We start from the raw sequence: 26,887 nt of genomic DNA on the forward strand, positions 1-26,887 counted from the left end.
CTGGTGTCTTGTGCTGAACTCTAACTGTCCTCTGTTTTATTTATTTATTTATTTATTTGTTTCTTTTTCACAACCAGCATTATATTTCTATGTCACCTCAGCTGTACTCTTTGACTCTTGAAACATTTTGTAGTTTTCAACACGCTGCTCTCTCCCTTAGAAACAAAAATTGCTGGTGACATTACGATTTGCAGGATAATTGGAAAAAGAAATACTCCGAAATGACAGGAGTCCACCAGCTTGGTGGCATATTGTGTTTGGTCTGTTTAATTGTATTGAACCACGATGGACGTCGAAGTGAGCAAAAGGAATATCGAACGGAGTGACTGAGATTGTTTCCCAATAGTTTCTACTTGTTCAAGTCAAGCTAATTTCCCTCTGGAAGTGGCAAATTTGTTAACTCATAGAAATAGTTAAGTTAGAAACCGAGCTGTTCACACCAGACTTTACTAACCACTTGTTTTATACATGTAGGCTACATGATGGTAGGGCATTTTATCCATGATTACTAAGGACTAGATGTCTACCTTCTCCGTTGCATCTCACTAATCAACTCAAAATGTCAATAATGTCGATACCAAGACTGTATCAATGTCGGATCAATACTTTAGTTTCAGACTCCCTCTTGAAATTTTATTGTAGTTTCCATTCTAGTTTCTCAACTCTACCTCAAATATGATACTGATTTGTTATTTGTTGATGAAAAACGCTCGCACTTTTGTTCTGCTTTTTTACTGTTACTGTCATGTTGACATATTATCGTAATATTTTGTAGACATCCAGTCCAATTTGTAGTCCAATTTTTTTGAAAATAATTCAAATTAAAAACCACAAGGTCAGAAGTTGGATGATACATCAAGCTTAAGTAAAAAGTATCAGCATAGGGAATCCTGGTCCTGTATTTACTCGGTATTGCCTCGATACCAAAAATTCGCGGTATCACTTACCTCTAATGGACTTTTCTTGTCTCATCTAAATGCAGTGAACATCCTCCTGCTCTTGTCTATTCAGTGAGTTATTTTTATAATATGTGCTAACATAATGCAGCCACTGCCAGCCATGTGACATTGTTTATTTCGTTTTTCACAAGAAAACCACCCATTGTTGAAATTTGTCTACATTCCTCCATTTTGACAGGTTTTTTCCCACCTCTGTCGCTTCCCTTTAGTTGTTATTTCGTCTTAGCAGACCTGACACGAGGCTGCAGATATCCGCGCTCCGTTGGCCTGATGTGTCTACATGCCTATATTCTATGTTGTACAGAATGTCGCTGGAGAGGTTCTAAGGTCAAATTCCAGTGACACAGTGCACCAAATGTGCCGTGCTGCAGTACAGGACCTTAGTGATGTGCTGTCTGGCATTAACCTACTTTGCTCTGGTGTTTTAAAACTTTCCGCTTAGCAGATCAGCAACGTTTAGAGATGCTTGTCTCTCCGAATTAAACACGTGTCACGAGGTAAACAGGGCTAATTTTTTTCAACGTCTTTTGTTGTGTTGGATCTATTTTTAGACCAAGGTCCAGAGAGAGGCAGATTTCTGAGCTTCTCCGATAGCCTTTCAGTTTGCGGGGCCAAGTGTTCACCTCTCTTTCTGCACGTGTCGAAACATGTCGGATCTCGTGTGTCTTCAGAGCATTTGGCTGATTTTGTTGTCAGCTGTCATGTCAGACAGAAGGTCGGTGGATTTGCTGTGGGAAGACAAAGAAGCGAGCTCAAGGATCTCGGAGGTTTCACACTCACAGTGTGGTCTTTGACCCTCTGGCTAATTAAAAACACAAAACGAGATAAGGGAGAGAAGCTTTTCCAAATACGTCCCATCTAAAGCTCTGAAGGCAGCTGAGGATTTGGGCTCAACAAAACATAAATAAGAAAACTAGTTTTAGCCATTAGCATCCCACTGGTTTTCACCTTCACCTGCAATTCTTTGAAATTACAGTTTCTTGTAATAAGTAATGTTAAAGTTGAGTAAAGTTGGAGGTTTTGTTACTTAGATGGTAACAAAACCTCCAGAGTGGAGTTTGGGAAGCTCTGTATGTGAATGCCTCCAAAAAGTCTTTTTTTTTTTTGAGCTTTTGAAAAACCAAATCACACTCTCAATCTTTCAGCCAAAAACATTTTGAGCTGCCGTGCAGAAAAACGCGGCTATTCCAATGTATTACCAAACAGGTTTTGTGAGTAATTTCGCTTGGCGCTTGACTGAAGTCCGAGGAAAATGAGGGGATAAATAGTGCACGACTCCAGCCAATCTGTCCGATAGAAATCACAAGAAGAGATGAGCTCAGTGGGAATCCACTTTACCAGTTATTAATTATTTAAGTTTCGTATTCCCCCTCCTCTCCCTCTGAAGTTTTTGAACTCGGTCCCGTTGGGCCTTCACAGCGCTGCTGACATTTAGTCTGTTTTCCATCATAAATTTAGAGTATAGGAGGAAAGGAAGTTGAAGCAAATATCAATCACTCAGAGGAATAATGTAAATAAAACATAAAGATGTAATAGTATAAAAAATAGATACGTTTCCCATATGTGATTTAATTAACACAATTTTCTCAAATGAAACCGTACAAACTCAACCCACTGTTGAACTCTGTTGTATTTCATTTAAATTTAATTTGGTTTTTAACATTTTTATTCATGCGCTCAGAACGCTGGCGGCATTATTAGCTGTTGTCCAGTCCAGCAGCGACTGGGTGAGCCGCCCAGTTGGACGTGAGCAGCGCATCGACCTCTGTCCAGCATCGGGCTGAGAGGGGGGGAAAGGACGGCCATTCTTCACAGATGGCTGTCCTTCGCAATGAATTTCACAAATCAAATTCTGCCGTTGAGAATGAGCAGAGACAAGATATTAAATATTAACTTGTTTACCGCGCAGTCCAGGAATTAACGGTGGCAAAAAGAGATGCCTGAGACGATTCTGCGCGCTTTGCTCGCCTTTTATTTGGTTTCCCTCTTAAAGATCCTCCAGTTGCTCTCTGCTGTGTCAAAAATCATCATGCTCTTCGGCCAGAAGCAGCCATCACCTGTCTGAGTAAAAGTCAGGCTGCCTGCTTCGGACGGCGACTCACCTTCAGCGTACCAGTTACAGATCCGTTCCAGGACATTTGCTTCAGCCAGACAGGATTAAGCCGCGCTCATCTTTGTGGTTTTTGAAGTTGTGAAAGGATTTTAAACGGAGGACTGTGGAGTTTTGTCAAACATTTGAGAGCTTACAAAAGGAGTTTATATGTTTTTATAAACGCGCAATTCTTCTCAAAAAAAAAAAATCTAATTTCTAGCACAGTCTGGGCTTTCTCCCTCTGACTTGGATTATTCCCAGTCAATTTGTTTGAGCCAATCGGTGAATAGAAGGAGAAGTTGTGAACGATGGCTTTGAATTTCTACGCTGTTTTAGGCTGCCTGTAGTTTTAATAATAAAATCTGATGCGAGTAATTCCTGTCAGAAAGACAAAAACCCTGAACATAAAGCCAAAACTACACCAGACAATCCTTCTGGTTTTATGCAATTCTGTAATCACGGAAATTCACACAAAATCAACAGATTCCCACATTTTTAGAGCCAATGCAGAATTGTTTGGGGATTTTTTTTTTTTTGCAGACTTGAAACAAAAAATATTTGGGTTGATTTGGGGTTTTGTGTTGCTACTTTAGAAACCAGGTGGCAGTATCTCTTGCTTCTACTCCACTGCTGCTTTAGCCTAATGTGATGTCAAGTTGTTGTCTGTAATCAATGAGATGAGAAACAAAAAGTCACATTTACCGTCATGCATCAGCTCAAATAACAGAGCAAGGCGGTGAAACTCTGTTCTCCATGAGAGAGGGGGAACATTATTGCAAAATCCCCTCAATCAGTGGTTTGGATTACAAAGAAAAAAAAAAAATCACAAAACCCCAGAGGGACTCCATAGAAATGTTTTAGATCAAAACCCATTCATAAGAATGGTGCTGTCAAAGTCCGGCTCTAAATCCCACTGAAAACAATGTGTGTTCACAAACTTCACAATTATTGAATACTTTGTGTTGGTTTACCACATAAAATCCCAACAAAATGCGTTAAACGTTGTTGTAACATGAGCGTATGCGAAAACGTAAACACCAGGAGATATACTGACTCGTGTCCACAATGGGAGGCACTGAGAGAAGATTTAACCTGATAAAAAACCACAGGAGAAATCAAGCCGTTTGTGATGAAACCGAATCTTTGCTCTCTGATACTTCCACATGTTCTCGTATTAAAAGTAACATGTCAGTACAGGAGCATGTGAATCTGTCTGCTACATGCCCAGCTGTCTCCCATCGGCCCTCAGGAGAGCATCAGCGCCGGAGGAGCGTTTCCCCCACCTGCGTTTATTTGTGTGCCTGCTTTGTGTTCCCGCAGGTAAAGGCAGTGGTTAGGTGTGATGCAGCGAAGGTTGTGACTCCCAGAGTAGATCTGCTTCCACACAACTCTCTTTCTATCCACATGTATACGTCGTGTGTGAGTTTATGTGGGGGCGGGGGTACCATCCCTGCTGCAGGTTTTGGCTAAATGTTGTGCTATAAGCATTAAAGGAGTCCCTGAGGGTGGGTTCGCGTGCAGGAGAGGTCATCGGTCCTGACTCTGAACAGGGCCTGAGGAGATGTATGGCTCTTGTATCACAGTGGATTTTGTGTGTGTGTGTGCGGGGGGGGGGGGGTTTGCGTGTGTGTGTATGCATGTGTATGCATGTGTATGCGTGCATGCGTGTGTGTATGTGTGTGTGTGGGCGCAGCAACATCTCATGTTTTAAAGTGACCAGCAAAAGCATTTGTACCTCTTGTACTTTTTCACATGATGTCAGATTACATCCTCAAACCTTCATGTATCTTATTAGCACTTTATGAATTAGGCCAATAGAAAGTACAGTATAACTGTTAAATGTACAACCAGTTGTACATCTAGAGACCGTCCTGTTTGGAGAGTAGCTGCAGTTCTGTCAGATTGAAAGGAGAACGACTCTAAAGGGCAGTGTCCAAGTCTTGTTACAGATAATTGGGTTTAGGTGTGGACTTTGACTGGGCCGATTAAATCAACTGCGACCGACTTCAGGAGAAAGGCATTCCCGTAGCATGATGCTAACAGACTTGAGTGGGAGTCAATTGTTCAGATGAGCTCCACAGGACATGTAAAGGGTTTCACATTAAGATAAAACATTTCATTTTGGTTTCATTTGACCAAAGCGCCTTGAACTGCATGTTCCTCCTGCACTGTCTTGTGACAAACTGAGAATGGAACTTTTTATGGCATTTTTTTTACAGCATTGGTTCATTCTTGTCACTCATGAAGGCCATAGTTTTGAAATGCAGGACTGATGAAGTCAGTTGTGTCTCCAATTTTTCTCACCTGAGTTGTGGACACATGCAGCTCCTCCAAAGCTACGTCTTTAATTAATGTTTCTTTACTCCTAAACCGTCACCATCAAAACACTTCGTTGTAAGTCAATGGCTCCAGCGTCATCATGACAGTTAACGAGTTAAAAGACTTTGACTGGATAGATTTGGGAGTTGTGCCATCTTCTTTTTCCATTTTCAGAAGCTGGTTTGAACACTGCTATGTGGGATTTTGGGCAATAATCTAAAGTTGTTTCGAACTTTTCCACAACTTAATCTCAGATAAAATAGGAAAACACCCTCTGCAGCTCTCACAGACATTACACACTCGCAGATTTTTCTTAAACTTTTTAAGCCTGAGTAGCAAAAGTGTTGCTGAAATCCTAATTAGAAATATTTAAAACATCAGCTACTTTATGTTGACCGATCGCATAAAATCCTGATTAAAAATTGCACTGATGTTTCGTGGCTACGACGCGACAACGTGGGAATAGATTGAAAGGGTGTGAATATTTTTGGAGGGATTCGTTGATGCACAAGGTTGCATTCACTGTCCACGTCTTGTGGACGCAGCCGGGTTTTTTTTATTTATTTTTTATTTTTATGATGTGTAAACAGTTGGGAAGTGCAAATACACTATATGTGTCCTCAGTGTTGTGAATGAAGTTCACTGGATGAGAGCAGTAACCTTAGCGAGTGTCAGAGCGACCCGCAGGAGCTCCGTCTGTCAACGCAGAGCATGTCTGCAGGGAGAGCAGCTTCCTGGGGTCAAGGAGCGGTTTGTCCTCTGCAGCGCCGGCTATGCCTTCTTCACATAAAAACATCAGATAAAGTCAAGCTGTGAAAAATGATCATCTGGCTAAAGAATTGAATAACTCCCACATGTAGGGTTGCCACCCGTCCCTTAAAATACGGAATCGTCCCATATTTGGCTGTTAAATGTTGCGTCCTGTATTAAACCAAAACGGGACGCAATTTGTTCCGTATTCTATAAATGTCCAATAGACACACCTATCACACATATCAACACTAAGTGTAACAATGATGACCAAAATAAAACACAGGAAATATTAAGGTCAGCTAAATTGTCGTGGTGTGAGCTAAAGGACCCCCACAACGCTACGGACCGACGCTCTTGTGGTTGCCTAGAGACGGACACTACGCAGCCCTACAAAGGAGGAAATATAGAGATATCAGAGCTTTAAGTCTGTTTTTAATTTCCTCTTTAAAGACTGATCTATTTGTTTAATTTCTTACATCATCAGATTATTTCACATAACATTTCATATTATAATGAAATATTTCACCAGTGGAACTAGTAGTTGTTTTAATCAATATTAAGGAATTATTTATTTAAGCAAGCATCTATATCTTGCTCAAAAGTTGCTTATTAATCAATTTTGTCTTATTTTAAGTGTACTAAGATATTTTCACTAGAAACTGGTCAAAAGAAATACTTAGTAAAATTTTGCCTTCAAATGAATAACTCATATAGATTTGAAATTCAAACTAATCAAACTCAATTTCGTAGAAAATAATCCTAACTAATAACTAATTAAAATGGATTTTAAATTTAAAACTAATTTTGGTAAGGCTGAACAATATTACAATATCATAAAGTAAGCGTCTTTATCACTCTGTATCAATACTGTTTTGTTAGTTTTCCGTCATATTACACACTTTTTTTTTGTACTTTGATGTACTTTCAGATGTGGTAAAATGAATGGTATAAATGGTATAATTCAACTAAATCATAAAGTATTTGATAGTTGCAGGTCTGATGTGACATTTATTCTGCTTTCTAAAGCAGCACACTGGCAAATGTCTCTGCTGTCTTTGATTATTCACTTTCTTATGCTCAAAAAGCTGTTTTCCATTGCCATAAAGCATAAATAAAAACATTTAATAGCACAAAATGTGAATTTTTCCAAATTAAAACTTCAGCATTTATGATATTCTTTCAGCCACTAGCACTGACAGATTTTCTAATCTCTAAAGCCTAAAAGGATTAAAATCCCACTCTGAATATTAAGCAACTTTGCTGGGATCCTGTCTGTCTGAATTAAAATGTTCGCAGGAGATTGTCACCGTCGTGAAAACCCACTCTCACGTTCTCGTCACTCAGAGGGAAAACGTGACGTTGCTCTGCCTGTTTGAGCTGAAGCTGAAATTTGTCTCTTTTTATCTCCCTCTCTCTCCTCACCAGATCATTTCGTATCAGCCGTACGGACGCTCTGTAGACTGGTGGGCGTATGGAGTTCTGCTTTACGAAATGCTAGCAGGACAGGTGAGTGGTTCACACCAGTAAACAAACTAAATATATATATATATATATAAATATGCTGCAATTGAGTTTTTCCAACTCAATTGCAGCTGCCATCTTTATTTTTTGTTTTTTTGTTGTTGTTTTTATCGAGATACAATCACTTTAATTTATTCCATTAGAATTATATGTTCTATAACAACAACAAAAAAATAGCACTTAACTGCAATGAAGAAAGAAACATGAAAGGTTTGGCATGGATTTATGAATATCTGTGCGCTTTGGAAAGCGGCGCTAAAGGAATATCCGGTAGACCGATAATATTAAAGGAAAAAAGCAGGAGGACATATATATTCATGCAGACAGGCTACCTCCAGTCGATGAGGGCCGCTGGTGTGGAAATGACAAATAATTCATTTTATGGACTGTCAGAGCAGCCATATTGTGGTAACTGATGATAACGAGCCGACGAGCAGGGAAGCTGGGTCATCCACTTCACTGACCTCACAAGGACTTCCTGTGAAACATGATCTAATGTTTCACAGCCACCGTTTCTGGCTGTTTTTCCTCTTTTGTTCAGATGAAAACGCCTTTTAAATCTCGCTTCATGTGTATTTTTAGCGGAAACGGTCAATGCAGAGAGAATAAAGCATGAAAGCCTCGCTGCGTCTGCAGCCGTTAATTTGGTTCGAAACGGAGGTGATCCGTGATGAATATGAACGTATTAGTAAACTTTGTGATTACGGATGAAACCCTGACGTCCTGAACATGGTGTCCCTCCACCCACAGCCTCCGTTTGATGGTGAGGATGAAGACGAGCTGTTCCAGTCCATCATGGAGCACAACGTCTCCTACCCAAAGTCCATGTCCAAAGAAGCCGTCTCCATCTGCAAAGGGGTGAGCGGATAAGGAATTACTTTCCTTATGTTTGATTTTTCATTTTGTAACTATAAAAACTGGATTATGTGAGCTTTTTTTTCCATCTAGCTTAAAATAAAATGTGCATTTGAATTTGTATTTTTTTAGTCGTCGTGTTTTAAGTTTATTTATTGAAGCCTGATTAAGTTGGAGGATTACTCAAACTTAATGATTTTTTCTTTTTTTTATTTTCCCGCTAATGACTGTGCTTTTTAAAAAGAAAACTTTAGTAATTTTGATATTTTACTTAGAGTACTATGTTGTTAAATAAATATGGTTGTATTTTAAAATTTTTCTTTGCAATAATAATAATAATATTTGCATTCAGTTGGGGGTTATTTCCCGCTGCAACGTTTGGGCCAGTACATCCATTGGTGACCGTCGGTAACACTAACATTGATATTCCGTTAATGCTTAAAAAAAAAAAAAACAATTTCGCAATTGCAGTGTTTTCATTAAACAACAAATACAACTAAAACACACATGAAATAGCTCATTCACGCGATAAACCCTGGTGGTGATGGATGCAATACATTCATATTTCAAAAATGTTATTTTTTTTTAAACATGCCTTTTTTTAATTAATATGTTTCCATTTAGCAAATATATGGAATTTTGTGGTTATTGGTAATGGAACAAATTTTAAAAGGAAATTGTTTTAACTTCAGTTGTAAATTACAGTGGTGTTTTTCATCCATCCATCCATTTTCTTTACACCCTTGTCCCTTAGTGGGGTTGGAAGGTGCTGGTGCCGATCTCCAGCTAACGTTCCGGGCCAGAGGTGGGGTCACCCTGGACAGGTCGCCAGTCTGTCGCAGGGCAACACAGAAACACAGGACAAACAACCATACACACACACACCTAGGGGCAATTTGGAGAGGCCAATTAACTAACCTGACAGCCATGTTTTTGGACTGTGGGAGGAAACCGGAGTACCCGGAGAAAACCCACACATGCACAGGGAGAACTTGCAAACTCCATACAGAAAGACCGGGACCGGGAATCAAACCCAGAACTTTCTTGCTGCAAGGCAACAGCTCTACCAACTGCGCCACTGTGCAGCCCAGTGGTGTTTTCATCATCACTATTAGCCATTAGCTGGGAATCCAGCTACTGAGAATGTTTTAGAAGGCATTTATTTGTGCATGTTCATACATATGTCTGCCTTCCTCCTCTAAAAATATGCTCTTCAGTTTTTTTATTGTGGCTTTTACAACATTAACTAATGTTATAAGAGCTTCTAACATTAGCTCTTATAACTTGAGATTCTCTTATAAGGGGATAAACTTGAAAATGAAAATATATGTCCACAGAGCACAGCCAGATCAATTTGGATTTACAGAAGTTGGGATGTTTCACAATTTTTTTAACAATTTAATTCTTTTACCGAGGATTTGATGGTGTGTTTTTTTTTTAGTTTTTTGCATATTGATGCTCAAAATCCCAACCTCAGAATGTCAATAAGGTGGTGTGAGGAAGATGAGAAATGTCCTAAACAGATTTCTCACAGTATGATATCAATATCAGCAGAAGGTGAGGATCGGGCTTTGACGGCGCCGCTTTTGGCGTTTCTCCTGCAGAAATGAGACAATTGATAAAACAAACGATGTCAAAAATATTCCCAACCGACACAGAGGAAAAAAAAAAAAAAAAGACTTGTGTGTTTGAAGAATTTAATATAAAAGCCGTAGTTTTGTTTGTATCCTGAGGCCCTGCAACGTTGGTGAACTGTGCGCTAATGTGCTTCGTCTTACTGTCCCTTCCTCTCCACTAAATTGTTTTTGTCCTCTTTTTCCTTCAGTTTGCGTTTTGCTGAGAAATGCGTCTGCGTCCTGCAGCCCGACACTCAGTATAAACCCTGTTTATATTCTCACACTGTGGAGATTTACTGACCTTATGAGAGCAAAAGTTTTCAAACAATTTAACACACAATTCTAACCAGAATCTAAAGAAAAGAAGTTTGAAGATTGTGAAGCGATTACGAGAAGGAAGGATTAGAAAAGATGAAGAGAGACGGAGGGATAGTTTTAGGAAGCAAAGTGATGTTGAAGATCTGCTGGAATCTTGGAAACGTATAATTCGCCGCTATTATTGGCACCCCTGATGTGTAAATGCCTTAAAATAAATGAGCTTTTCTATTTTGGTGCCATAAAGACACACTTTAAAATTCCAACCTTTAATTTGAGAACATTTACTTAGCTGTACAACAAAATGGAAACATATATTTTTCTGTGATTAGTTAGATAATTAGCAGTACAACTTCAGCTAACAACTTCATTAAAGTTCAAATAAATGAGGCATTTTTCTAATTTAAGTGATTATTTAAGTGATGATGAACTTTTGATCAGTAATCCATCACTTCCTGTTTCCCGGTGACATGTTGTTACTTCAGGGCTTTTTGATTATTTACATTTAGTTGTGTTTTGTTAGTTGTTCTTTTACTTTACCCCGTGTTTCCCTGTGTTTTTTTTCTCATAAAGCCTTTTTCTGCCTCAGTCACATTGTTGCCTATTTGCCTTTTCTTTTAATGTTGTAGAAAGACACAATGACGGGGAAGATAACACTCCTGTATCACCTTACAGCACATTCAACACTGCAGCATACACACTCTCATCACCACATAACCAAGCATGCCACTGATTTTTTTCAGACTAGTGAGAGAAGAAAAAGCCCTGTAGCGTTCACACGCCACGCGAACCAGACTTATTGTACCACTGCTGCAGAAAGAACACAGCAGATACTTAAATACGGCTCCGATAATTCAATAACATCACTTTATGTCACTGCATAGACACTGAACTTAAGATTATCGGTGCTGGACACAGTGAATGCTGCGAACTTCACACCTTTGACCTTTGATCCCAATAGATGCACTATTCAGAACAGGAAGAGCATGAAAAACTACACTTACGCTTGGAAGACATGAAAGTTTCACACATTATTTCTAATCAGGAGTTTACTCTCAAAGCTCTTGTTCTGGTCAAACACTGATTACCAAATACAGTTATTTAAAAAAAAAAATAATAATAATAACATGTTTTAAAAGCTTTGCTTTTCTTATCCCCAGATAAAGATCTCATCTTACTCTCAAATTTTTATTCTATAAGTATTTATTCTTGCCTCGTTGCTCATCCTGTCTGCTACTTTTAAAACTCTCAGCAGGAACTGGATGGAGCCGCAAAGTTTCATCAAAGCTGCAGCACATGTGACTAAATGATCAGCTAATTTGGTTCTGATGTGTTGAAGTCAGGTTGTTAACACCAGTGGGAGAAATCTGATTAAAATGTCCACACTTTATGTATTTTTTTATTCATTTATTTAAAATAGTCTGTGGTGGTGATTGTACCTCACACTTTGACATGAGGCTTCCAGACCAATCAGGGAGTCGCTGAGCTTCAAAAGTTTCTCAAAGTGTGAGGCGCTTGGTCCTGTTGGCATGTTTGGCAGCAGGGTTATGTCTTTCACTGACTGGCAGCCTGTGGGCAGAACTAAACCCATAAACTACCTTTGTTTCTCCCTCATATCAACAACAATTGTTCAAAAATAAAAAGTTATAGGAACAATGTTCAGTCACCAATCGAGAAGCCGGTAGCAAACATTACATTTTGTTGAGTCATTTTGAGTTATTTTGTAGAGTCATCATCAAAACACATCAAATATGTTGGTCAGTAATCCATTTATTTTTGGCTTTTCAGTTTTCTGGAAGTGTGTTAATGATGATGATGGTCTTTAATAACAGGAGTTAAATGCTTTTGAATAGGGGTGCACCGATTTCTCACACAGCTGATTCATCGGTGCCGATTTCCTTAATTTGGGGGGATCGGTCATCAGCCGATTTTTACATGTGGAGCGGATCTTATCCAGCGATCTTATCTGCCTCTGCAAAGGTTTAAAAATCAGCCACTGGCCTGCTGTCCATGTCAGAGGTTTGACTGATAGATCTACCCACCAGGTCATGTTTGCAGTCAACAATAGTGACCACACTGTTACCAACTCAGCAACTTTCTCGCTATATTTAGTAACATTTCAGACAAAATAAAAAATTATATCGGCCAAAATCTGAATCGGCAGGTCAGGCTTTTTAAAAGATCAATAATCAGCCATCAGCCAGAAAACTGCAATTGGCGCACCCCTGCATTTGTAAATAAGTTATTATGTGTGTTAACGTGTTTTTCTGTTCTGCAGTTTTGAAAACCCTTACTATTGATATAACGCAGAATTGGCCTCCAAAGGCTGAACTCGTCTAGGATTATTCATAGCAAATGGCAAAGAAACCACACACACTTATAGCAGGATATTTGATGAGTTTTCATAGCAGAAATTGTATTGTTTGTTTAAGCTGGTCCATTCATCGTAGTCCGTAACCTTTTCTGTAGGACTGAGGTGGTAGCCATGATTCTTGTTGGGGATGAGTAACCCCAGCTCAGCGGCCTGGTTAATGGTAAAACTGGTTATTGGTAAAACATCCCACTAATAACTCACTGTACTTGTTCTGCCTTTGGTAATCCTGAAACCAACAGGCTCTGCATCAATCCTTCCCGTTCCTTCTCTGTTTAATCTGAACAAAGTGTTGCTGCGGAAAATTAATGTATACTTTAGATTTATTAATCACATATATCTCATTTTAAGCCCGTGTTGCTTTGTCACATTGTGAAACTTTGGATATCTCTTCCAGCTAAATGGGCTTTCTTTTGAAAGTTATCAAAAGAGTAGGACATTATTTCTAACTCGGTTAGGTAAAGTCACATCAACATCAATTTTGCACAGCTCTCCATGTTCTGGGCCGGCGTACGAGTCTTGTTTTACTTTCTAGACTGGGTGCAAATTGTCAGGGTGAGCTGAAGAGACGGCAGTTCTCTAAAGGCAGAGCAGGTGTAGGGAAAACGAGGGGAAAGCCATTATGTCACACATTGTAGGCCCATCTGTTTAGCTGTCATCCGCTGACCTAGAAACGCAGCGAAATTGAATGTCGAGAGATGCGAAAGAACGGAGAGGTGATCACTTTTTACTGACATACATTCAAACGAAAAGATTCAAAGCTTCTAGTTCTCATTTTTTTAGTAAATGTTGCTGCCATTAATCGATTATTTAACCTTCACATAAAGTGACGCCAATCTGAGCCTCTAGTTTCAAAACCAGACGTTTATCTGCTATAAAGGGACGTTTTGAACTATATTTAGGGATATAAATATCCCTAAATATTTAGGGATATTTATATCCCTATAAATAAAGTGAGCCACTTTATTGTATTTTGTTGTATCATTGCTTAAGTAAGCATTTTGTATCAACACACATCCCAACCATCTCACTCTGCACTTTTCTAATTTATGCTTTCTGTTTTTCCTGATGAAATCTGGGGGACTGCGACTTGAACCTTTAAAGTGAAAATAAAAGTTACATTTATATGATTGCTAAAGCCCATTTTTCTGCTAGAAAACTGGCGACGAAGAATTCAGTTACTTTTTTCTTTCTTAGAAGAAAAAATTATACCTCTTACTAGGAGTAAAGTGCAGCATTCAGTTTCTGTACAGCAAAAAATTTGAAGGAAACTTCCAGAAAACTGCAAAAACGCCAAAACACTGAGCTAAAAACTCAGCTGTTTAGAGTTGCTTTTGATTCCTAGTAACTGGAAAACGGATCAACATACTGTATATTGATGTGTATTTGCTCGATGATTCTGATTGGCTATTGTATTCTGTAAAATACTTTGAATGGCCTTGCTGCTGAAATGTTTTATACGAATAAACTAGACTTGACATTCACACAGTGTCTCATTTTTAATCCAAAATCTGAGCTGAAGTGCTGCAGCTCATGTTACAGAGGAATGTTTTGTCGTCTCATATATTTATCTCCTCACTCGAACAGCTGATGAACAAACAACCAGCAAAGCGTTTGGGCTGCGGCGCCGAAGGAGAGCGGGACATCAGAGAACACGCCTTCTTCAGACGGATCGACTGGGAGCGCCTGGAAAACAGAGAGATACAGCCGCCCTTCAAGCCCAAAGTGGTAAGTCGACACATTGAGGCTGCAGAAAGCCACAGGTTTTCCTAACACTTTTCAGCAGTAGATTATGATAAGTCCTAACGCTTCTCCTTATGAGGATTATTTCTATGGTTCAGGTTTATGCACGATAAGAGGTGCAGGGGGAAAAAAAGGTGTTTGTTTTCCTCCTGCTAAGACTTTCACTGCTCATCCATCCTGTCTGCAAAATAATCATTTTAGTGGAAGTAAATCTCTCTTCTTTAGTAGAAAATTCATCATCATCAGAAAGAAAAGAAAGAAAGAATCTAACGAGTATTTTAGTAATCGATTATTCTGATGATTAAATGAATATTACAGGGTTTTTTTTAAAAATCTGAATAAACAGAGAAAAAATACTTCCACCTTCTACGTATTTTTTAAAAACTTTTTAAGATATATTAGACGTACATAAAAAAAATACACATAACCAAATAATTCATTTCCATTTTTAAAAGAAAAAAATAAACATTTTATTGCCTAAAATGCAATAACAGCATTTCTTTAGTGAATTTTGGCTAAAATATATTTACAGACAAAAATTATTATTATTTTTTATTTTTTGTTAATCTGAAATGCAAAATGTGTAATTATTTTTGTACAGTTTTGGCTCTGAATATGTTGTTGCTTTCAGCAAATAGCCTTCTATTAGTCTGAATTCTCCAGTTAACGATTAATCTATTGCTAAATTAGTTGGCCATTATTTCATTAATCGATTCATTATGATTAATACGATTAATCATTTCTGGCCTAAACAAGATGTGTAGAAAAACACTTAAAATACTTAAAACACAAATTCTGTAAACCTGAGCACACAACACTTTTAGAATGAACAATTTGTTCCTTTTACAAACTCATTTTTATGTGATGCCACATTTCATTCAAGCTTTCTTACAAAGTTGAACACGTTTGTATGTCAAGTAGAGCTGTTTTTCTTTTTATCATAAGATTTGTGGCATTGAGGAAATTCAATCCACACAAACTAATCCTTATCTTTACATTAGTTGCTGTTCTTGTTCTGATTATTAGAGCTTAAAAAGTCTTATCTGAGTTTCCCAGAGCTTTTCGCTCAAACAATCACACATGACAGATGCGCCTTATCTTTGTGCAGCACACAGTGGAGGCATTTCCCTTTGGGAATTTGTACGTTTTTATCCCAAAAAAAGAATGAAGCTTTTATCTACCATCACCAAACCACTAATATTTGAAATTCTTGCACATGTTACATTTGCTAATAAAAACCAAACGTCAGAGATACAGTAAGAATTCCTAAATGGGTTTGGTCCCAAAATGTTTTTTGTCTAACATTTCCTCAACATACTAACAAACTAAAATATAGTTTGTTCCATTCCTGTGGCCTTCTGAAAAAAATGATCCCAACTTGAACCATGAAAAGCTGCTTTGCTAATTCTACTTTAATGAAATGTACATCTTTCAATAAAATGTATTTATACAAGTTCTTCTTTTACTGATAAAAATTTGTTCTATGTGCTTATTGACATGAACACCAACACAATATCACTGATGATTTTGAATAAAATTTAAAAAACAACAAAAATAGTCACTTTAGTGATTATTTTTTAAAATGTTCCAAAAAAGAAATTGTAATACCTGATCCATTGCTGGTAATAAATCCTGAATCCAAACTTCACCCTTTAAATCATTTATGACCTAAATTCATGAACATTGATCAAAATAAAGACTCCCAGCTCTGTAGAGGATTCATGTATGCTGCATTTCCTTCAGGAAAAAACAAACACAGGACCAAATACTTCACTCAGCGTTGTTTACAGATGAGTGTGTGTCTGTGTGTGTTCATTTTTAAAACTTCACCTCTCCACTTCTTCAACCCTCAAGGGCCCCACCTCCTCCGATAAGGTGAATCCTGACTGAGTTTTTACCCATCGAGTGGATGCATTGTGAGCTTTGTGTGTGTATGTCGAAGAAAAATGTTTGTGCGTGCGTGCGTGCGTGCGTGCGTGCGTGCGTGCGTGTGTGTGTGTGCGTGTGTGTGTGAGTTGGCTGAAGAAAAAGACGTTTTGTATAGATTTTAAAAAGTACCGAAGGAGGTTTCTGCTGCTTCTGCATCAGTTTGTTGCTTTGGTGTGCTGTGTTGAGAATCGAATGCTAGTAGAGACTGGAGCACTGGAGAGTGAGCGTATATATGCAGTGCCTTAAAATGTATCCAAACATGTTGAACTTTTCCAAATGTCCAAATTCGAAACTACATTTGTTTTTGTAGTTTTAATTTGCGCAATTTTAAGGGGGGGGAAAAAACCATGCAGCTGCGGAGTACTTCACGCCTCAGTGGGTGGAGTTACAGAAAAGTTTCACTCTGAGACATGTTTTCAAAAAGTGCCTCTGATCACTGGAGACGTGTAAACAAGCGGCTGGATCGCGACAAGTTTCCAGTGAAATCATAATTTTAAGTGTCCCTAAATTTGCACAGAAGGGGTCTCTCTCGGCTAATCGCCTAACAGCTGGAGACGACTCACGCTGAACTTTACTATGTGGTTGTTGGGAGTAAATTGGGCAGATTGCACATGGACAACAAACCTTTTAGATTTTTGGTCATGAAAGTTTTGAAAACCTCGTATCTGTTTGGCTTTCAAGCAAAAATCCCCAAACACAATGAAGTTCATGGCTATGAAGTGACAAAATATGGAAAAGTCGATGGTTATGAAAGGCACTGTACTGGTTGATTTAATGCATTTAAACATGCATGTTCACCGCACAAGCGCATGCTGGCATGGCTCTGGATGTACGCAAAGACACTTAGAGGGAAGAGAGAGAGCCAAAGGGATGATCCACCTCCTATGCCATGTAACGGCACGTTATTCCCGAGTCCATTACTGATAACTGGCTACCATTAAGCATCAACCTCTCACCCTTCATCCATACCTGCCTTTTTAATCCAACTCCTCCTCTTTGCCTTCTTTCTTCATTTTTCTTTGCCTCTCAATCAATCACACTTCATTTGGTTGCAACAGCTGGGGAATTGCAGTGAAAAAAAAAAGGAAAAACTGCCTAAGCGGGAAAGTCAGGCCATCTGTATGTACAAGACCAGGACCTCAGGCAACACAGAGGACGGTAGAACAACTGTCATGGCAAACGTAGTTGGCACCGGTCCATATTTATAGAAGTCGATGGTGGTACTTTGCGACCGTCTGCCGCAGGTGGGATTGTAGGTAAAAAAATTGACAACATTGAGCTGTGTTAGCATTCAAAGTCCGGTTCATTTCCAGTGCGCCGACATAATTCACAGTCACATGTGAACGTGGAGTCGTCTTTACGCTTTGAATAAAAGAGAAAATGGGGGGGGGAGTGGGTCAGATCACCTAAAAGGGACGGTATTATGTAAAATAAACTTTTTTCTTTAGCCTTACATCATGTTATAATGTTATTACCTCATCAAAAACAACATATATATATATATTTTTCTTTTTTATGCATGTTGCGAAACCCTTGACTCATAACTTTATTTCATTATATTACATTACATTTACCGTACAGTAATTCAATCTTGAATAATAACCCAAGAGTTTCAGATATATTTCATTAAATAAGACTAAATATTTAATAATTTTTACTATAAAACAGCTCCACATATCTGCTATTAGATGCAACTACTAGGTTGTTTATTGTGTTAATTCAATTTTAAAAGAAAAAAATCTAAGGAAAGTTTTACATAATGCCAGCTTTAAGCAGAGGGAAGTAAAGACACAAGAATCAATGTGTGTCTCAACACAAACCTAATGGAGGCACAGACTTATTTATCTTCCCAAGTGGCTGTGTGTGTTCTTTTAATGTGGTTAAATGAAGGGACGTGTGTGTGTGTAAAGAGGGAGGGAGGCGGATTAAACATGAGAGAAAGTAGGTCATAGAAACTCATGTAGGACGCTGTGTCATGATGGATGCTGACCAGAGTTCACCCACTAAGGCCTGACTGAATCACTGCCTAATGAGGCGTTCGCTTGCCTTCCTTTTGTTTTTCTTGGGGGAAAAAAATAAATGTAACAAGCATTTTTTTATTTTCTACTAGAGCTGCTTCTGCGACATGATTTCCATATTTCTGGCGTTTGGCACTCCAAAATCGAGGGGAAAATACCGTGCGATAATCTTGGATCGTGTTCGGCGAAATAAAAGACAAGATATTGGGATAAACCAAGCGTGCTGCTGTCAGTTCTGCAGCTGAAGCTTCATCCCGCATATGCTTCGCGTGCACTGCGACAGAGGCGGCGGCGGTGTCGGCGGCGTTGACCCCCCGCGGCGGAGGCCAGATGTCACAAGTTAACCAACCGCTCGGGGACACACAAAGGGACGTTTCGGTGCCGGAGATTGTCGTAGGAGGTCAAATTTTAAAAAGTGTGCTGCCTCGCTTGAGCGATGACTACTCCGTGATGGATAGAAGACGACAAGTGGACGGAGTGGCCCAGCAGTTGAAGGACGCTGGCGATTAGCCGCCAGGTGTGTGCGCGTGCGGCGCGGGGAGGGGAGGGCGCTATTTGTGTGCGCGCGCACGTTGAGCCACATTTGATTTTCATCTGGCGGTGTCGGTCCTGCTGTCGATCCGCTGCGACAGGGCGGCGCTCGCTCAGGGCGAATGTCACCTGGCGGTGGCAGCGGACACAGTCAAAGATAAAATAAATAAAAAAACCTCCCACGCAAGTGCAATCCTCTCGGACACATCTGCGCCCTCGAGTTTTCCTCTTCGTCTCCATTGAATCGAGCTCGGTGTTGGCCTGCCAGTTCAGAAGTGGAAAAAGAAGTAAAAAAAAAACAAAAAAAACAGAGCACCTTTCCTAACAGGCATCTTAACACGCCGATACCGAGACGCTGACAGACACTGAAACGCTGGAACTCAATGACTAAAACACACAGGGCAACAACGGACCTCTTCGACCAAAATGGCAAAACGAAAACTTTAATCTCAAAGTGAAATCTGATCTCTACAAAATTAATCTCTCTTAAAACAAAAATGTAACATAAAATTAGTAATTGGACAATCATTCACGCCCTTCAAGTCTGTATTTATTAGATGATCCTTTGGATGAAATCAAGGTATAAAGTCAGTGTGGATTGACCTATCTGGACTCCGCAACTTTACCCTATGTCATTGACGTCTGGGCTTTGACTGGGCCACTCCAGAACATCCAAGTTGTTGTCTTCAAACCATTTCCGTGTAGCTTTTAGCTGGATGCTTCCGGTCGCCATCGTGACCGCCAAACACATCGTCTTCTCTGATGGCTGTAAAGCTTCACGTTGCTGTCAACAGACCGGAGAACTTTCTTCCACTCAACCACAGAGTCTCCAACATGCCTTTGTGTTGAGTCAAGCCTTGACGTGTAAATCTTATTTGTAAGTAATGAGAAGCATGTTATGTAGGGCGTCAAAGTTTATGCAGTGGTGAGAGGGGCTTTAGGTTGCCATCCACTCTTAATTTATTCTGCGGCGTGTGTGATGGAGCTCCATGAAATGGCTTTATAGATATCAGCAGACAACTGCAGAGGAGTTGCTCCTAAGGGAAACTTAAATGCTAGTTGTGTTCGCAGAGGGTATTTGTATGTTTGTTTGTGTGTGCTAAAACAATGTAGGTTAGCCCCATGAGTAGGGCTCTCTTTTCCTGCTTATTCTCTCTTGTACATTCCTCTGGTTTATTATGCATCATTTCTACCAACAGACAACAACATGTCTTCACTAACTGGGGTTACATAAGCATTTAATAATAAAACTAACAAAAATAATGATAAATATTTCTAGCTAGAATGAAGGTTTAGCATCCAGCTGGAGCATAGCCAAATATATACAAAGTCAGACCTACAACCAAGTGGTTTAGATCACAGCACATTGAAGGGTTTTAATGGCCCAGTCAAAGTCCGACCTAAATCCAGTGGAGATTCTAGGGGAAAAATTAAAAACAGAAACTATTCCAAATAAGTTTGAACTATTTGGGGGGGGAGGTGGGGGGAAATGAGCAAAATGTTCTCTTTAGACAAATCTGGTAAAGACATATTGAGTTTGGATTTGCATGTGAAGTTGCAGCAAAACGTGGCTCTGCCACATTTTCAGCTTTTCATTTCTCCAAAAAAAGAAAAAAAGAAAACCAGGCTTCATCTTCCTTCTACTTACGCATAAAGGTGCTATTTTGTCTTGTTTCGTGAGACAAAATATCTTAAAATTTGAATAGAAAATGTGTAAATGTTTTGGGAATACAAATCCTATTTCGAGTTGCTCTAACTTTGTAAAAACAACTACAGAGCTTCTCTGAATTGACAGTTTGTGCTGTTCTGCAAAAGTTTCCCGTCTTTCTGTTTACCTCTGACACCTCCACATACCTGACATCTAAACAGCTCTCCTCTCTCCTTTGTGTGTCTCTTCTTTTTTTTCTTGCAGTGTGGCAAAGGGGCGGAGAACTTCGACAAGTTCTTCACGCGCACCCAACCCCAGCTCACGCCGCCCGACGAGCTGGTGATAGCCAACATCGACCAGGCCGAGTTCGCAGGCTTCTCCTTCATCAACCCTCAGTTCGTTCACCCGTCGATCGTCAACAGCGAATGAGGAGGAGGAGAAGGATGGTAGAGTCTCTGACGAAGATCCCTGCTCACTGCCGCCTACCTAAAACCAACCGTCGACGAAATCCGACTAGAGCCTCGAGTCCCACAGTTGATCCCAATGTGTTGGTGTTCTTCCTAAGCAGGAGTCTAGGGCATGCATATTTACTTTGTACATCTTTTTTTTTTTCTTGCCAGTACAGAATATGAATTGAATAGATTGGTTTCGGTCGCCATAAGACATAATTTTTTTTGTTAGTTTTTTTTACTAATCATGAGCATGCACTGTAGGACGACTAGGACGATGTGTCTCTGGTGACCTGGGAGGTGTTCAAACAAGGAAGGGTGCCAGGGTTTATTAATCTATGCCAGTATATGATTTAGAAAACAAAATATGTTTACAAGCCTCAGTGGATTCAAATGGTGTCAATAGATCCGCAGCGTCGCGCAAAAGGTACTCGCACCGCTTGAATTTTTCAGATTTCTTTCCGCTGCAACCACAAGCTTCGACGGATTTCGGCAGGTCCAAAGCAACCAGTCGGGATGAGAATATGTGATTTTAAAATGTTTTTTCTAATTTAAAAATCTGAAAACACAGTTTGAAAAATGTTCAAATTTGCCGAAGGTTCTTAATGAGATTTTAGGTGCTATATTTCGCTTCATCCATCTTCCCATCGACTCCGACCAGCTTACATGTTCAGCTGAAGAGACGCATTCCCACAGCATGCCGGTGCCACCGCCGTATTCTGCTGTGGAGACGGTGGGTTCAGGGTACTGGTTTTCAGACACATGCCGCATTTTGCATGGATATAGATCTATAGACCTCGCCACACTCGTGTATCGTTAAAAAAAAAGTGTGTGAAATCCAGTGAAGTTTGTGGTTGTAACAGGAAAGATGTGCAAAATTTCTTGGGGTTAGTACGTACTTTTGACAAGGCGCTGTAGCTGGTGATTTTATTTTATTATTTTTTTAGGTAATCAGAATACGCATAGATCAGGCAGTTTAGATGTTCTAGCCAAATATGAAGGACGCGTGGTGCAGGCGTTGAAACAGCACCTGGTTATTAAATGTGTCCTGTGTCATTTTCTGGGTTTCTGATTGTTTACTTTAAACGGTGACAGTGTGGGATTCAATTTCAGTTTCTTTCTTTCTTTTTTTTTTTCTTTTTTTTGCCATCCCAATCTCAGCTAATGTACATCTGTAGCAAATCAACAAAAAAATGAATAACAACATTACAACATTTAGGCACGGAAAGGGATGTTCCCAGTTTGTAAAACTCGACTTTAGGCACTCATGATGAAATAATGCGCGTAGCTACTGCCCTGCTATTATTAAACTACAGTTCCCTCATGAATCCTCTTGAGGACGAGATAAATTTGATTCAGCTTTAGTTTAGTTTAGTTTAGTTTGCACAAATCTCTCATGAAATCCAAGTAAGTTCATTCATTTTTCAACACTAGTTAGTGTTTAAATTCTCGTTCGCCATAAATATCTAAGCAGACACAGTGAGGATATTTTCAAACTTTTTTTCCAAACTTTGCTGTGACAAAAACTGAACATAATTGTTGAAAACTCGTTGCTTTTATGCTGTAACATATCAGTAGGTTTGCTTTCTTTACCCCCATTTTTAGCTCAGACTAATGGATTAATCAAAGAATCGGTGTGTACCTTCTCTTTACATAGTTTTTAACCCTTTTAAATACGTATGACTTGCATTTTTTTTATACCAACACATGCATACATTTCTGTTCGTTACCTGAGTCAGTAAAGCCAATATCTGTCTGTACAAGAGTTTGACGCCGATCGGCTGGATGAGTTTAACAGGTTGTGGGAAAAGAAATCTGTTGTACTTGTTTTGTTTTGTTTTATTGCTATTATTTGTACTTCTCAGAAATGTTGACTGCAGGTTTGCTTGGATTGGACGCATTTCCTAATTGTTGAATGTCCTGCGTGTGCATGCGGTTTTACGAGCAGCATTGGTGCATGGCATCTCAGTGCTGCATGCTGCAAGAGGAGAATTTCCAACTTTTAATCCAACACTCAAGCGCTCTCCTCCTTTTTGTCCCTTTGCCATTTTGTACTTTTGACGTTTCTGTGTTTCACTACCAGACTTTTCCAAGAACAAGGGGCCATCCGCCGTCTGATACCCAGAGTTTATCGAAACGCTTCGCTACCAGGAGAAATAAACTGGTGCTTAACCCTTGTGCGTGTGAGGACTTGAGGCAAACATTGAGGACTATGAAATTAATACAAGTTTTACATATGTGGGGTCGGTTGGACCCCATTTCTACATACAAAGGTTAATGTTTAAATACACGAGTGAGAAAGGTTTGTCTCAAAATAAAGTGGGAGTAAATTGGAAAAACATTACGACACGTTGCAAAATGGGGGTACTTATTGGCAAAGGGATAGGTCTTTTTAGACGCACTTATTTGAAATTCTTTAAATAAAAGTTTTACCCAAAGAAGCATTTAAGACAGGCTTATAGATTTTTACTGTTATAGGTGGAAGAAATGGTAATTTTTAATTTTTTTCTGTAATTGTTCTGAGTTGTTCCTAATTTGTTTCACATCTTCTGTGTTTGTATATTTTGATTTATTTGGAGACCCTCTGTTGAGCGCTTGCAGATCTGTCTTAAAGACACAAATGTAGCCAGTTAATCTGATCGATGTCTTACTGAGAAGGTGTGAAGCGGCAAATTTAGGGATTATTGAGACGGTAAATCTGTTTAGCAGATCTCAGCAGGTAAGCGCCAACTGAGAGTGACGTTTGGTTGCTCAGTTAGATTGGAAAGCGAAGTGAAAGCAATGACTTTGCCAAAAATATTAGGTAATATTTATATTAGGTAATATTTATATTAATATTAGGTAATATTAGGTAAAGTTGACAGACAAATATATGGAAACACAAAAAGGCCTGACAAATTTTGTTGGCCCAGACATTTTTGCGGTAAACAATAATGTCTTTTTGAGACCATTCTCAACAAATATAGTAATAATGACATAACCATAACCACATATTCCATCCACTGAAAAATGACGAAAAAAACCATTCAATTTCAATTCGACACTGGAACCGGAAAGCATTTTAAATATCCAAAAATAAAGCAAAACAAATGAAACTAATAACTAAAATGGATTTTGGAATTTAAAAAAAAGCCATTTTTTTTAAAATGGCTTTTTAGAGCTGACAAGGACAAGGAAAACAGGCAAAAGAGGCAGACTAACTACTTCTTACTTGGTGTGAACTGTTTGTTCTCAAAATGGCGGCTTTTCAACTACTTTCAAGGGGAGCCACTATGACGATTGATGTCCTAACGGAAATGACCACACTCGTTTTAATTTATCATGTGAATAACTGATTTATTGCTTATGGCGACAGGTCTAACCACAGTATGGCACTTGGTTGATTTGTGTTGGTGAATAGAACAACAAATCCAAAATGTGTAGCTGCGAATTAGAAAAACTGATCATTACCAGATGATGGAGGAGGTCTTTTTTTTGTTGTTTAATGCAACTGCTGTTTACATTTTCATCAGTTTATTCCTCTGTTTTATCATCAAAGGACACATCTGATACTTTGGAATGCAGCTGAGTACTTCTTGAGGTTTACACAGACACGTATGGACTTTCCAAATTCTGACTAGAAATAATTTTTCCGCCCACGTTTGGCACCCGCTCTAGCGTGGCGCCCCTTTGTGTTGCACCCACTCACTGCTGATACTGATAAAAACATTTTTCTTACGCCTCCCTGCGTTCTACAACCCTTCTGCACGTGCCAAACCTGGAAAAACACCAGAACCCGACTACAGATGCAGACAAACAGGTCTGCATCTTCTGGCTTGACCACAAGACTATCGCAGTGTCTCTCCATCGGTGCGGAATTGTGTAACGTTTCAGTACGAGTAGCAGTGCCAGTCAGTCGGACGGTCGGGTCCTCTGCTATACAGCAGGAAGAGAATCAGCTCAAGTGTTTAATTTTAGCCTCTGCAGTCGGTTACAGTGAAAGAAGATCAAATATTCATTGTACATACTGTCTCTGCCCTGTATGTGTCCTAGACTAGCTTCTTCCCTTTAACAAAATGTCTGAACGTCTCGTAGTTTATGACATACAGGGGCGTAACAATATCTAATCTTTCCTCGTGTGCCTTCCCCCCCCGCTTGTAAAGATGCAACATGTTTACCTTTTTTTCCCCCCCACATTTTGTCTTTTATTCAGTTCTACACCTATTTTTTCTTAAATAACTAGGATTAATTTACTTTTTTTAAGATACTTTGCTCCATGCTTCTCTCGTTGCTTCTTCCAGTAAATGTGAATGTTTTTTTCCCCCTACAGTTTATTGAATATAAAAACCTAATTTTCTGTAATTAACCTTTAGATTTTAAGAAAGAAAAACTGGAGTAATCCTCGTACGCCTGCTCGCGTCCCCTTTACCGCCCTGCGACCGGCACGGAGTCAAATTAACTGAGTCATAAACGCCTCAGCGACGTGAAATGACGGCGTATTTGACGGAGGAGTACGCGGGTGACGTGTTGAACGATGTTTACTGATGGCGATGTTTGTATCAGCCCCTGTGCCTTGTCACAATGATCCATTTCTTCTCCCCAATCTAGTCAATCTATCACTTTTATCGTTAGTTTTCTTGACTTTTTTTTCCACGAAATTCCAGATCAGGAAACTCTCGATTTCCCTTGGATGGTGGCAACTATCAGCATTCTTCTTCCTTTTCGTTCTCATTTTATATTTAGACTGTCGTAACGTTTTAGAGCTGATTTAGAAAATTTTAGCTTACCAGAAGTAACAGAGGAACATATGTTGTTTTATATTTGGGTGTATAAGATTCGAATGAGGGTTTTCTTTCTTATAGTCAGCAACTTCTAATAAGTCCTCCCTGGCGAATGATGGGTACTGATTTTCTGAATTGGTAAAGTACAAGGATGCCTTATATCTGAACCCACAGAGCCACAATTCCGCCTACTTCTTCTGTGTTCTTTTATAATCGCTGCATCCCTGTCCTTGTATATAAATAATTTACAGCAGGTATCTACAAAAGACTGTAAAAGAGAGCGAACATCTTGTATTTTGCAAATGGTGTACGTTTTATTTTTATTTTTTTTTCCGTTGTTACAGCCTGAGACCTTTAACATAAGTCTGAGCTACTTAACCTTGTAACAGATTGTGTCATTTGTACCTAATGTATGATAATGCAAATAAACAAAAAGGCAAAATGAGGTCCAGACTGATGCTGCTGCTGCTGTGTGTGTGTGTGTGTGCGTGCGTGCGTGCGCGCGTGCGTGTGTGTGTGTTTCTTTGTGTTAAGATTACAACTCAGGTTTCATTGTAATCTAGATTACGTTTCTGAATTCATATTCATTCCTTCGTTTCGTTTGGCCCAACGGTGCTAACGCAAACCCGTACGGTGGATTTTACTAGGCCGCATTGTAGTAAACCTAAACAAAAATAATGCACAGTGGAGAGATAAAATGAGTTCAACAAATTCAAGTCTGGGAAGTGAAGTAGGTATTTGCATCTGACCCGAACTTTCCCAGTTTAGCACATCTAGAATAAAAATATTTGCAAATTTTTGCTGCGAAAAAGCTCAGATTCGCTCAGATTGGATGGAGGTTCTCTGAACAGGAATTTCCCTGACAAATCACGGTTTTTCTGTTGGATGTTTATGTCTGGACTTTGACTGGGCCGTTCTAACCGTTGCACACATTTCAGCCTAAATCATTGCATTGTTTTTCTGACTGCATGTTTTACGTTTTCTCCTAGGATTTTCCTGTTTTCCATT

General features: G+C 39.3%; 1 protein-coding gene across 7 annotated transcripts in view; it reads left to right on the top strand.

Annotated features, from left to right (window-relative positions):
• The window catches only part of prkcaa (protein kinase C, alpha, a), a 141,355-nt gene extending 115,031 nt beyond the window's left edge, over positions 1-26,324 (top strand). For 4 of the 7 annotated variants that reach the window (XM_081604828.1, XM_008420254.3, XM_081604801.1 and 1 more), the window contains 4 exons: positions 7,549-7,629; positions 8,395-8,502; positions 14,389-14,529; positions 20,935-26,324. In XM_081604828.1, coding sequence (XP_081460954.1) covers positions 7,549-7,629; positions 8,395-8,502; positions 14,389-14,529; positions 20,935-21,099 — 495 coding nt within the window. In that variant the 3' untranslated portion in view covers positions 21,100-26,324. Of the gene's footprint in view, positions 1-7,548; positions 7,630-8,394; positions 8,503-14,388; positions 14,530-16,398; positions 16,420-20,934 lie in introns of all 7 variants that reach the window. The other 3 variants (XM_081604791.1, XM_081604779.1, XM_081604811.1) reach the window with 1 other exon arrangement.
• Positions 26,325-26,887: the final 563 nt, after the last annotated feature.

This window comes from Poecilia reticulata, chromosome 1 (assembly GCF_904066995.2).
Source record: "Poecilia reticulata chromosome 1, P_reticulata-male-v2, whole genome shotgun sequence".
Classification (NCBI taxonomy): Eukaryota; Metazoa; Chordata; class Actinopteri; order Cyprinodontiformes; family Poeciliidae; genus Poecilia; species Poecilia reticulata.